Raw genomic sequence first — 14,886 nt, forward strand, 5'->3', positions numbered from 1 at the left:
AGTGAGGACCAGAGCTCCGCCAAAGTGAACCAAAGCTATTCTCAGTGAAAACAAGGCTCCGGGCTCCTTGGAGGATGAAAACAGCCAAGTTCATCAGGAAAGCCAGCATGATAAGCTCTTCTAGAAGAACCAACAGCTCCGTACAGCTTCTGCCAGCTCCCAACAGCCTCACTTCTTCTCCAGTTCTGCCTCTTACGCTGCTGGCAACAGTCCTCAGGTGGGCCTCATACACCCAGCACCACGCATACTCAGTTCAGCTGGAGGTTATAAGTTGACCACCAGTTATCAATCCAGTACAGGGCCCCTCAACTTCAGTGAGTCACCCAATATCCCAAGCAGGAAAATTGTTGGACCCCAGAGGAAATGAGCCAACCACTGTGCATTTTGCAAAAAGGAAGGTCTCTAAAGAGAGGAATGTCTCCATGCTTTTAAGGACAATCACATAGTCAAGCAAGACTGTAACTCACCCTGGCAAATGAAACAACTTGTAGAGGGAAAAATCAGAGGTGCTAAGAGTCTCCTCACACAGCCCCCAAAATAACCCCTGAGGAGCCTTAACTGACATTGACACAGATAGATAGATAGATAGATAGATAGATAGATAGATAGATAGATAAATAGACAGATTTTGACTAACACAGTCCTTACTTTGATTTGATCTTAAACATCCAGCAGAGGAGCTGAGCATGATAGGGCAAGCCTGTAATCCCAGCACTTGGGAAGCTGAGGCAGGATGACTGCTGTGAGTTCAAGGCCAGCCTGAGCTACAAAGTGAGTTCAAGGCCAGCCTGAAGTGCACAGTGAAATCCTATCTCAAAAAGATAAACAAAAAACAAGACAAAACAAACAAAAAAAATCCAGCAGGAACATATAACCAAAAAAAGAGTAACTAATAATAATATAAAAACAAAAAAGCTAGGCCAGATCTAAAAAGAGGTCCCAAACATTACACTAGCCCATACTAGTAGTTTTCAGATATACATATAACATTAAGTAACCTGAGGTGAAAGATTTGGCTTCCTGTATAAGTGTGCCCGTAGAATAAAAACGACAATATAAATATCCTAGCTATTAAGCTTTGTTACCTTTTTTTTTTTTTTGTCTTTTTGAGACAGGGTCTCGCTATGTAGTTCAGGCTGGCCTTGAGCTCACTTTGTAGCCCAGACTGGTCTCAAACTTGCAATGACCCTCCTGTCTCAGCCTCCAGAGTGCTGGGATTACAGGCTTGTGCCACTACGCCTCCCAGCTTTGTTACCTTTGTAATATGAACCAACTTTCTGTTATTTACTTCATACTTTATACATTTAAATTATCTGGAGTCTGTCACTACAAAAGGTCTTCAGGTCTACAAAATAGGGGCCAGATATGGGTTCTAAACTTTATAGTAAAAAACTTTATGGGTAAAAGGTCACAAAAACATAGATATTTTTATTTAGGAATTCTTTGGCTATTGTTATAATTAATGTAGGAGGATACTGGATTTCTTATTGACCACACTGGAAGGAATCTGTTAAATCCTACCTGTTGTACTTAGGTTCACACTTATGGACAAACAGGAGTTAATTTTAAAGATAAAAGGCTTGTGCCAAATGCTGCCTGATTTTGTATAACTTCCACAAAACTTGGCACCACTATTCATCTATATTCTTCTTTTATGTTTCAGCCCTTGCTTCTTTAACATGGTTATAAAAGGAAGCTTAAGTGTCAATGTTTTGCTAATGTCTTTGTTCATTTTCTAGACTATCAAAAAATGATGGTTCTTTGAAGAATAGAACCCAACAGTCCTATATCCCCTTTAGATCAGTGAGAGTGAGACTTGATTTCTAGGTCGGCAGGGTCAACATTTCCCCTCAGTCTGAAGCAACCATAAGAAGACTGACCTTTGGTCTCTCTACATCCCTCAAGAATAAGGAAGCAAAGGGGCGGGTGAGCATGGGTGGAGATGAGGCAGGATAGAAAAAATAAAGATTGGCAGAAAGAAGACAAGGAAAATCATAGTTTAAAAATTGTACTTTTAAGAAGACTGCAAATTTACAATATAACCAAAAATCACCCAAGGTTATCTATATCTGTGCTCTTTAGGCTTGTTTATACTTCTTTTCTTACAAGCCCATGACAACTCAAATTCTTTAAACATACTTAAAATTCACAAATTAGCTTAGCTCATCACACCCAAAAATCCCTTAAAGATATTTAAAATCCACAAATTAGTTTAGTTGACAAGGTGAAGTACAGAAGCTTGATCTTAAGAAATACTATACACTGGGCCCCTGCTTTTCTCCTGTAAAATGGGCCATTATCTTTCTGTGGGTGGGCCATCCATTTCCTCCTAAACCAAGAACAAGAATGAATTTCCACTGGGCATGGTAGTGCACAGCTGTAATCTCAGCACTCGGGCGGCTAAGGCAGGAGAATTGCTGAGAGTTCCAGGTCACCCTGGGCTACACAGTAAGTTCAAGGCCAGCCTCAACTACAAGGCAAGATCCTGCCTTAAAAAACAAGAGGGCGGGTAGAAGAAGGAACTTCCTCTAGATTCATAAACTATACAGATTTCCACTGCCTCAAACAAATATTCTCCAAATTATAACTGGTCTCTCTTTTCAGGGCCCCTGAAACATAACATAACATAACATACACTTCTTTGAGAGTGTATGTTAAAAATTCTGCCTAATAAATTCCTTTATCTTTTTTTTTTTTAAAAAAAGTGAGTGACACTAAAAGCAGAAACAGTAAAATAAAAAATAAGCGAGACTCAAAATTGAAAATTTTTGTTTCAAAAGATACTACCAAGCAAATGAAAAGACCATCCACTCAATGGAGAAAATTTGCAAATTATATATTTGAAAAGGAACTTGAATCCAGAACACAAATAACCCTTACAACTTAATAATAGATAAGTAACACAATCTTTTAAATGGTTATAGCATCTAAATAAAAATTTCCCAAATAAACATAAAAAAAGAAAATCAGAACCTCAATGATATACTGCTTTGCACAGCTTTAAATATGTTACATATGTCAAGTAGAGAAAATAAAGAAGAGAATGAAATATAGTCAGATTTATAGTGGAAAGTTAAGAGCCTGGGCTTTCAAGTCAGAGTGACAAGTTCAAATCTAAGCTTTTTTACTTTCTCTAAGCTCTTTTTTTCTTCATTACTAAAATGCATATAGTAATGAATATACAATATGTAATTGATGTGGTGAGTTTAAAATGCACATAAAATGCTTAGCACCTAGTAAATGCTAAAAAGTTTCATATCCTCTTCTTCCATCCCCTTGTACATATATGTACATGCAATGAGATTTACAGTTTTATTTACTCCTTTGAACTTCTGTCCTGTTCTTGAAATCCTTTACAATATATAAATAGCCACCAAGGTAATCATTGAAGGGCATGTTGCTGTGTTATTTTAAGAGCCATACACTTACATAATTTTTAAATCATTACATCCTTAAACATTCCATTGCACTCAAATGAAACATTTTTCTTTTGACCTGTGTACCACCACAGATGTTCCCACTCTTCCCCTTGTCCTATTTATTGCTTTAATGTTACTTTACAACAAATTTGAGAAAACTGACCTATAAATCTTTAACATCCAAATACCTTTTAATGTGCTTTGGGGTGGTTATAATCTTTCTTCAGGGGCTGAAAAAGTTACTCAAGAAGTAAAGAAGGGTGTCTGTGTTTAAAGCAAAGAAGGGTGTCTGTATATGTATTTAAACCATATCCTAATCCCAAACCTTGTAAAAACCTAACTTCCAGAGTTGAACCAAAAATCAATACAAAGCAGTGGAAGAGACAAAACTGTTCATAATATTGCCAGAAAAGAAAAGAAGTCTATAATGGCTCTTTCTTAGAAATAAAATTACAAGTTCTAATTCCATCAGAGCCAGAGAACATAGAAATTGTAGTACAATATAAAGTAACATATGAGAAAGCCTGAAGAGTAAAAATGACAGGAAGATACAGAGTAGACTTTGACATATCTCTAATTACTACTTCATTTCAGGCTAATGGTAAAATTATTCTTTGGAGAGTTGATAACATCAGCCTGCCTATGCTGGGTTAGTACCAAGATCTGTGGCCAAGCAAATAGTTCTAATAAAATTGATTTTCCTTGTTGGCAGCCAATAGGCCAGTCAATAATAATGTTGTTTAAGAAAGATTGAGTTATGACGGAGGTGAACCTTACTTTCCATTTATTATGTTTGTATTGTCTATATTTGAAAAGCATTTTTCAACAATGAAACTAAAGAAGAAATTACAGAGGAAAAGCTATTTGGAGAACTAATCTCCAGCAGACCCCTGACTTGGAAGCATGTTATCAACTGACAAAGCCAACAGCCTTCCAATTAACTGAAGTTAGATAGTCTAGATTATGATTGTCAATAACAAAGGGAAACCAAGACTAGGGGCAATATAAAATGGTTATGTGAATGTGACCAGGAAAACACTGTGCCAGGCATACCATCCTAAAAGATCCGTCCTAATAACCTACATGGAACTTGTACTTTGCAGTACAGCTGGTGTTCAGTAAGAGTATTCTATAAAGCCACACACGCCAATTTTTGAACTGCTTGCCTTATATTATCCAAACAAGTAGAATACAAGAAACTAACAAGGCAAAAACTTCAGGCAATGCCTATCTTGGGGACATTTTCATCTAAGTTACCTCAATTTAAATCACACACATGAACACACCAGCAGGTTTTACTGTTGTTGTTTATTTATTTATTTTTTATTGTTTATTTTTTGGTTTTTTTCCGGTACCAGAAATCGAACTCATGACCTCGTGCTTGCCAGGCAGGTGCTGTGCCGCTGAGCTAAATCCCCAGCCCCCTGTTTATTTATTTTTAACATAGTGGAAGTGATGATTCAGGAAAGCAGAGGTTGAAATGATGACTTCAAAACTTTACACCAAAAAATAAACAAAAAATAGTAGGAAGTACTCTGAATGAGCAGTGAAGAAGTTTGCCCTACTAGATAATATTTTGAAGCTACAACCCTTAAAAGAGAACATGAACAGAAAAACAGAGTACTGGAATGAAAGGACAAGATCAGAAATAGACTGAAATACAGAGAAGAATTGAGAATATGTCAAATTGCAAGAGGAAAAAATATTGACTATTCAACTGACATCACTAGAACAACTAGCTAGTCATTTGGACTAAATAAAGCCATCATCTGGACCAAAGCAAAAACTCCTACTATATATACAAGATATAAAGTAATCCTAGAAGGATCAAAGAAACCATGGAGTGGTGAAAACATAGCAGAAAACATGGGGGAAGTTTTAACATATCACAAAGAAAGCACTAATTTTCCTTAATATATAAAAGGTTACTATAAATTAAGAAAACATTACTACCAATCCCACCATAAACTCAGCAAAAGACATCAACAGGTGGTTCACAAAAAAGAAAATAAAAATGGTTCTGAAATATAGAAAGACGTTCAATATCTTTTAGTAAGAGAAATGCAAATAAAAATGTTTCATCATTCCTCATCCAACAAAGAGAACAGCAAGTATTATGACAAAGTATCTTAGTAAGGTGGAGAAATAAGAATTCTCTCATTGCTGATGAAAGTATAACTATATATGGTGCTTGCTAAGTAAATTCTGATATATTTCTACAAGGAATATTTTGTAGCTGTTAAAAAGCATAAGGTAGCACTATGTGTATTTATATAGAACAACTTAGGATAAACTGTTAAATAAAAGCAAGCTACAAAACAGTGGGTGTAATTTGTTATTAAACTGCCACTGTGTAAGATAGCCAGGTGTGGTGGCACATGCCTATAATCCCAGCACTTGCAAGACTGAGGCAGGAGGATCACTGTGAGTTCAAGGTCATCCTGAACTGAACTACATAGCAAGATTCTCTCTCAAATAAGAAGAAAAAATTGCATATATTACGAATCCTGACAGGATACCCATAAACTTGATAACAGGTACTACCTGTGGAGAAGAGAACGTGGTGGCTGGGAAACAAAGTTGTAAGAAAACATTTAAAAAAATTAATCTTTTGTGCCCTTAGTTTTTTTCCCTTTATGTATGTTCTACTTAAGAAGGTACAGAAGTCTAATGGGGAAAGATAAAAGAAGGACATCCCAAAGGTTTCGTTAGGTGCTTAGGACATTTCTGGTTCTTGTTTTTTATTTTTCCAACATTTTGTCAACTTATTCATTAGCTGATACTATTTTATTCAACATTTAGTCACAAAGTACCTACTACGTCAGATGTTATGCTAGCACTGGTGATATAACCAAACTCTGGTACTGGTACACAGAGGTATTGAAGATACGGACTTGTAAGTAGCCAGTTACAAAACAAAGTGGTGAAACACAACTTTCTGATGAGCTTAAGAACAGGAAGCCGTAACAGACTATTGGTGTTGAGTGGGTTTAAGGGGGTCTTCCTAAAGGAAAAGATGTATAAATTCAGGCCTAGGAAGGAGGACAAAGGAGAGAGAAAACTGTCCATATAAAGGACAAACTGTGAATAACATGTCAAGTTCTTCAGAATGAGTGGGGCTTGGAATATGGGGCGTGGGACATTGCAGGAATGTGCTCAGAAACAAGCGGAGAGGTAGACAAGGTTCAGGTCATGAAGAGCTTTGTAAGGCAAATGTGGTTCAATCTTATTAAATAAAAGTAAACAAGATATTTATAAATTTGCATTTTGGAAACTCCTTCTAGACCAATAAAGGGTAATATATTGTAGGATAGAGTTCAGGGGTGCTGCAATAGTCTAAAAAGCTCGAATTAGTAAACTGTCAGTGTTGAAATAGAGAATTTAGTAGATTTCAGGGAATAAGATTACTTGAAGGCAAAACCTAAAGGATCTGAATGAATGAGAAAAATTAAGTATGATCCTGGGAAATTTGTTGGATGATGGCAATTATAGTGAGTAAGGGAGGACAGTTGTTAGAGACAGTAGGCTTAGTGTTACATGTGAATATGACGTGTCTGAGGGAAACTGAAGACAATTTATGTGGCTGGAACTATTGGCTGGAGTGTAGGTTGGTAATAATGATTTTGCCTAATTTTTCTGTGAAAGTGGAGATATTCTGTAAATAAGATGAACTAGAAGACTTAATGAGAGATACCATGATTTATGGTAACATCAGAGTTGTGTGAATTTTTTTTCTAGCTTTGCCCAGAACCCAGGTATAGAGGTATAGAAGACAATCAATAGGATTAATGAGAATTAGAATTTTGCCAATACCATAACAGCTGAAATATAGGAAATGGGAATAAGGATAATAGCAAGAAAGTATACAAAACTGAACTGAAATTAGAGAAGGTGGATGCTATGGTTTGGATGTTGTACTGGCCAGTTTTTTGTCACTGTGACCAAAATACCTGATATAAACAACTTAAAAGAGAAAAGGTTTATTTTAGCTCATTCATTTCAGAGGTTTCAATCCATGATCATGAGATTCTAAAGCAGAAACAGCATGACAAATCTGCTGATTGCCAGAAAGCAGAGCATAGGCAGAAGGGCTGAAAAGGACGGGGCCAGGCACCAGATACAGTTGTTAAGGTTACACCTCATGATAAACCCAGACACACCCAGAAATATGTTTTAATAATCTCCTAGGCATCTCTCAAGCCTATCAAGTTGACACCCAAGGTTACCAATCACTGATGTGGCTTATTCTCAAAGGGTTCAAGTGCTGAAAGCTTGGTCCCCAATGTGGCAATGTTAAGAGGTGGTAGAACCTTTAAGAGGTAAAGCCTACTGGGAAGAATTAGGTCGCAGAGTGAACTGATGTTGTTCTTGTGGGGCCATGGTTAGTTCTCTTGAGAGGGTTATTATAAGAATGATCCTGACCTCTGAATCACTCGCTAGCTTCCAATCTTACCATGTAATCTCTTTTCTCACACATGCACCAGCAATGATGCCATTCACCATAATATAATCCAGCCTAGGGAGCCCTCAACGGAGTTGAGTCCATGCTATTTGGACTTTCAGCTTCCAAAACTGTGTGTGAAATAAGACACCCAGCCTAAGACGTTTTATTATAGTAATGGAAAAAGGGTTAATGGAGTGGATCAGTCAGGGGATAAGTGAAATCTACAAGGTTAAATAAGAGATACAAAATAGAATGAATTTGAGACACAGTTAGAAATGAAAACTTCATTCAGACTTGAAAAGATGCAAGATAGGCCAAGAGACCTAGGAGACTGGAGTAGAATGGAAAAGCACTTTATATCTAGCACACTAAATTGAAAAGCAAACCTCCAGAATAAGCAAGGATGTGTCCTATCCCAACTTCTATGAATCAGCATACTGGCAAGTCTACTCAGAGCAATTAGGCAGGAAAGCAAAATAAAAGGCACCTAAATCAGTCACTGGATGGTTGAAAATAACAAGTGTTGAAAGGCTATGAAGAAACCAAAACCTCTGTGTATTGCTGGTGGGAATGGTGCAGGAGCTATGTGTAACAGTATGACAGTTTCTCAAAAAGTTAAACAAAGATAAGACCTACCAATTCTACTTCCATGTACACAATCCAAAGAAGTCAAAGCGAGGACTTGAATAAACATTTGTGTGCCTGTGTTCGTGGTGGTGTTATTCACAACAGCCAAAAGGTGAAAGCAAACCAAGTTTTCATCAGTGGTTATTTGAATAAACTAAATTAGCAAATATATACAACAGAATATTATTTGGCTTTAAAAAATGAAAGAATTCTGAAGTATGCTAAAACAGGGATGGACCTTGAAGACAATATGTTTAGTGAACCACACTACTTAAAGAGGACAAATATTCTGTAAGTCCACTTAAATAAGGTCCTTAGATTAGTCAAATTCATAGAGATACAAAGTAGGGGGTGAGGGAAAGGACAATGGGGTCTTAGTGCTGATGTGTACAGAGTTTCCGTTTCGGAAGACAAAAGTGTGGTGGAGATGGATGATGGTGACGGCTGCACAAAATGTGAATGCCACAGAACTGTACACTTAAAAATGATTCAAAAAGTAAATTTTGTGTCATTTATATTTTCTTACAATAGAAAAAAAAGAAAACATAGGGATAGGTTTTGATGGCCTTGTACATGGCAAGGGTTTCTTAGGCATGACACCATAAAAATATAGAAAAAAACCTTAGATTTCATCACAATAAAAAATTTGTACATTGAAGGATAAAATAAAAAAGTCAACACCTACAAATTTATAAGAAGACCCCCCATTTATAAAACATATATTAGATAAAGGTCTAGTTAGTATCTAGAATATCAAGAACTCCTAAAACTCAACAACAGGGCTGGGGATATAGCTCAGGGGCACAAGTGCCTGCCTGGCAAGTGCAAAGTCCTGAGGTCAAGTCCTACTACCAAAACAAACAAACAAAAAAACTCGACAACAAAAAGAAAAAAAATCCTTTAAAACTGGACAAAAGACTTGAATGGACATTTACTCAAAGAAAATATATAAGTGGCCAATGAGTACAAGAAAAAATACTCAATATCATTAGTCCTCAGGGAAAGGCAATCCAAAACTACACAACTTCTCACACACTAGGATGACCATTTTAAAGGGAAGGAAAACTAACAAATGCTGATAAAGATGTGGTCAAATTGGAAGCATCATTCATTGCTGTTAGGAATGTAAAATGTGTCTCATCCACAAAACAGCTTGAAGTGCCTCCAAAAGGTAAGCATCTGCTCTTCAGAAAATAACCAAATAAAGAAGATTGAAGACAGGTGCTAAAACAAACAAAATACATGCATGTTTATAGCAGCGTTATTTATAATTACCAAAGGTGGAAACAATACAACTGTCCATCAGCTGATGACTAAAATCTGTAGAATATCCATGAAAGTCAGCCACAGCAAGGAATGAAGTACTGCAACATGCTACAATGTAGATGCACTTTGAAAACATTTTAAGTAAAGAAGCCAGACAAGAAAGATCACACTTTTCATGATTCCATTTATATGAAATACCCAGATTAGGCAAATGCAAATCCAAATCCACAGAAAAGCAAAGCAGATTAGTGGTTGCCGAAGTCTGGGGCTGGGCAAAAATAGGACAGGACTACTTAATGGGTAGAGTTCCTTTTGGTGTGATGACAGTGTCATGGAACTACGTATACAGTAGTGATGATGTCATAACACTGAAAGGCACTAAATGCTCCTGAATTGGATGCTTTCAAACAATTATTCTCAGAAGTTTTATGTGAATTTTACTTCATTTTTTAAAAAAAGCTTCCTATTTATCACGCTTACCTGACAATTAACATCAGCTTTATATTGTAGCAAAACTGTGACTAGTTCCTTATGTCCTCGATCGCATGCCCAATGGAGTAGAGCTCTGCCCTAAAAACAGGAAAAAAAATGTTAATTTGCTAATTCAGTTATGGGGCCATATAAAAGATATAATGTCTTAAGGAAAATAATATTTTAGGTTCATTATTCTAGGAATAGTTAATTTTTTAAAAAAAAGAATATAAGAAGAGCAATTGGCAATCAACCAGAAGCCTTGGGTCCTACTTCTGGACCTATTATGGTGTCTTTAAACCATCTGTGGGATGGAGATGATGGTACTAACCACAGCAATATTATCAATAGTAATTCCTGAATGAATGAACTGTAAGAAAATGCTTTACGAATTTTAAAGTTCTTTATAAACATAATTGTTATGGTTTGTGTCTGCATGTCCCCCCAAATCCTCATGCAGTCATGGGGTGGGCTTCTAGAGTTTATCATTGATCCATGATCCAATGCTGGGATTATGGATGTGAATGCTACCCCTGCCCTGGGGCGGATAGTTTACATACAGTGTAAGGGAGGGAAAGAGGCTGCCTGCCGTCCATCCTCCCATTTTGTTCTTTTGTTTTGTTTTGTTTTTTGTTTTTTTTTTCCGGTACCGGGAATCGAACTCACGACCTTGTGCTTGCCAGGCAGGCGCTGTGCCGGTGAGCTAAATCCCCAGCCCCACATCCTCCCATTTTGTTCTTGTTGCTTTTGCTATCTTCTGCTGCCATGGACTGATGCCCTCTGCCATGTGCCACTCTGCCTTGGAGCCAGCCAAGAATGGACTGAAACCTCCACAAACTGTGAGCTAAGTAAACCTTTCCTTCCTTAATTTTGGGTGTCTGGTATTTTGTCCCAGCAATGAGAGAAAAGTAACCAAGATGATAATATATAGTTTTCTTCAATTATTATGTTCACTTCTTAAGGTGAAATAAATCTTAGGGGCAAAAAGAACACTTAAACCTAGGTAGAAATCATAATTTAAATGAACCATGTCTAAATTAACTTTATCCTTTAAAAAATAAAAATAACCTCTGCTCCTTAATGTTACAACTTTACACTCTGAAATATCTGAAAAACACCTACTAATTCTATCATCAAATAGTTGAGTATGAAAGGCAACTGTAAAACAGAATAGATAACTGTTAGGAAGTAAAGAACTAAATATAATACAGTATGTTCATTTTAACTCCTGTCTACTAAAGTCTCATAGTTACTATTAACTGTGTCATTTCTGTTTCCACTGTTACAAAATCTTGGTTTATCTAATGAAAGAAGCCTACTTGCCCCTCCCCCATAAACACAATCTCCAAAAGTCAGAGCTTTTCTGAAGGAAAAAAGTGATACATGGCCTAATACTTCTTTTTCAGGACAGTTATTTATAAAGAATAGAATTCTTTTTACATATTAAATTGAAATCCCTGCTTTATTTCATTTTAGAAAAGATTTAAATAGATATAAGCTGGGACAAGAATGGCTTTAGATGTACCTAAATGTACATTTTAAATGTACCTTTCCAGAAAGCTTTTCTAAACTTGCCTATACTCTTACATCATTCAGACTCTCTTCAAGTACCTATAAGTTCAATGATTTAAACCAGGACCCATTCTTGAAACCAAAAATCAGGATGGGACAACTTTCTTACAAATTGTCCCTTTAAAAAACTTTCGTTTGCTTGGTTTGCTTTTACTTACCTGTAAATATCTGTTTTCCAGTAGGCTTACACAAGGTCCCATAAGCAAGAGAAACCAAAAATTTGTAAATGTAGGTAAATCTTCACCATTTGTTATAGTAGCAAAAATGGTTTTATTATATTGTGTTAGGAGCCCGCTGAGTTTTTTTTTTTTTTAAGGAAACATTTCTAAAAGCTCAGTTTTAAAAAAAATGTTTTTGAGCACAAAGGGACATTTGCTATGTTAAAAATTTCTTCAACTCTAGTGTACACTGACCTGTTGCTATGAAGGTACTAATTCAAAAATCTTCCACAAGGATGGATACTTTAGTGGAACTCTTTTAACAAATACCAATGTATACAATATTCTATAGTTCAATATAACTGTTTCACAGCTTTTACATTAAAATAACCAGATAAAATTTCAAAGTCTCTATCATTTTAAATTCTTATTTTAAGTGTACATTTTAAAGTTACTAAGTTCAACTATAAATAAGAATTACTACAAAGTTAAAATGATGTGTGATATATGGACACATACCTAACAGTTAAGTAGGAAACATAAGATTAATTGATCTAGTACTTTTACCACAAGACATACAGATAATTTGACTTCTTAAACAGGTTCCTGATTTTTCCTTAGGTTTGACCCAAAGAGGTTACTTCAGCTAAAATATAAATCCTTAGCTGTTTCAATGAGAAAGCAGACAAGCAACACATTTTACTGTTAATGGGGATTATATTTTAAATTTGCCATATGTGGTGCCAAAAACTTACTTTAGGGGCAATACCTATGACTGGACCTCAGTAGTGATTTTCACTTTGGATATATTTTCCAGAAGGATGGCATACGTATAGCAGTATTTCAAGAAGGATGACGTGCTCTCAGACATTTACACTAAGCTTTTTAACATGTGTTTTGACCTGAGATGTAATTAATTTTTGTAACACATTATTTTAATGGTACACTAATTAACCTTGAATTAGAATAAATTCTCTGACAATGACTTTTTGTACAAGTGCTGAAGATGTTGACATTATGACCACCTAATGATTAATATTTTATGCAGCATTAAAAAGTTCAAAAGGCAGGGTAGGATTAAATGTACTTGTAAATAAACATAGATAAAATAAATCATGCTTTGGAATCTTTACCTGCAATATACTCTACATTTAAATTAACAAAGACAAGCACAAGAAAGTGTCTGTACCTTTTATTCCTTCAAACTATAAAGTTCCAGAAAACATGCTTGTAAGATTATTATTCAAGTGATAACATTACCAGTAATTCATAGAGATGCTATCTCCATAACTAATTATGACAAAAATCAGGTAATAAACATCCATAGTTTTTCTCTCTGTTAACCAAAACTTACTTACCAATACAATGCAATTATTAAATTATTTTAGGTGTAAGATTCCATAAACTCTCCTCCAGAAGGAAAATATTGAATTTGATATACATTAAAGCTGTATCTGCTTCAATACTTTACCTAAATTTAAAAATTGTTTACCTAGTTCTATACATGTTGTTTTCTTTTTTGTATTATAGTCTCTTACACATTTTTAAGTTAAATATATATTTTACTTGAAATGTTTTTACTTTGGTAAAAATATATTTCACCAAAACCACATAACAATTCTCTCTTTGTTTTTAGTTTTTAAAACCCTTCCGGAAAAATATCCCAGGTATATTTAGGAGATAAGGAGGGTATTAATAAAATGAATCTATTAGGCTACTAGGACACTACAGGCACTGTATGCAGAGCTCTGGATAAATTCTGGACTTTAAATATAGTAAAATGGGGGAAGGATTCTCATCTATTAAACAATAGTGTTAATACTGTCCTACCTCAGACAGATGAATGAGTCTAAAGTGCTTTGAAAGCGCAGAGTAGCAGCTAACCTATTAAGTGGTATTACTTTCATGCCTTTGGGGAAATACAAAGAGAAGGTCTTAATATTTTAAATGCTTCTTTGATATCCCAATTATTTGTTCTTAAACCATGTAGGATTCTTAAAATTAGATTTTTTCTGGATATCACAAAATTTAATGAAAGACATTCTATTATAAAATGAATTTTTATGTCCTTCTGGCTTTTTGAGATGAGACACTTATACAAAGAATGCTCAAAATATATAGCCAATATTTAAATTTTTAAAATTATTATAGTAAAAGACACATTGCCATTAATACCTCTCAGAGTGCTCCCCCTTGCTTTGAACATACTTATTTCATCATCCTTACTAACTTTGAAAGCAGTTCTGGAGTCCTTTTTTGTTAGTATCTTTATAAGGTATGACAAAAAATCTGGTGAATGCTGCTGTTCTATACCATCCAATGGAAAGGCAGGCTTGGAAAAATCTTACGGTGTGTCCTTATCCACCTAGTTTACCAGATCTGGCACTGCAAAACTTCTGGCTCTTTCCCAAAATCAAAATGACCATGAAAGATAAATGTTTTCTATCAATTCAGGACATTGAGGCAACCACAACAGCACAACTAAATATACAAAAGAGGACTTTCAGAACTGCTTCAAAGAGGCAGCAACCATGGGATAAGAGTGTTCCAAACAAGAGAAAGTATTTTGAGTGGGATTAATGGTAATGTATCTTTTACTGTAATTGATTTAAACATTAACCAAATTTTTCATACGGCATATACATATGTATATATATGTGGCAAATTGGTATATTTAGTTTTTAATATAAATACTTAAATTTTGGGGGGAGGGGCAGGAAAAATACATTTTTGAGAGTTGTCACTTTGTCACTTTATCAAAGACATACAGTACTATATAATAAGAAATAAAATACTGAAAATGGATCAACCTTAACTTCTCTCTGGAAAAACTCTGGGCTTTCCTTTACAATTGTAGTAAGCACTGATTTCAGCTACCAATAACCTATAATGTCTCCATCTCCTCTATCCTATTCCTATCTTCTATTCT

At 35.4% G+C, this 14,886-nt stretch overlaps 1 protein-coding gene across 2 annotated transcripts in view; it reads right to left on the bottom strand.

Annotated features, from left to right (window-relative positions):
- The window catches only part of Acbd6 (acyl-CoA binding domain containing 6), a 177,168-nt gene that overhangs the window by 65,509 nt on the left and 96,773 nt on the right, over positions 1-14,886 (bottom strand). For both annotated transcript variants that reach the window (XM_013521346.1, XM_005374985.2), the window contains exon 6: positions 10,237-10,326. In XM_013521346.1, coding sequence (XP_013376800.1) covers positions 10,237-10,326 — 90 coding nt within the window. The remainder of the gene's footprint in view (positions 1-10,236; positions 10,327-14,886) is intronic.

Source organism: Chinchilla lanigera, unplaced genomic scaffold (assembly GCF_000276665.1).
Source record: "Chinchilla lanigera isolate Chin_1 unplaced genomic scaffold, ChiLan1.0 scaffold00005, whole genome shotgun sequence".
NCBI lineage: Eukaryota > Metazoa > Chordata > Mammalia > Rodentia > Chinchillidae > Chinchilla > Chinchilla lanigera.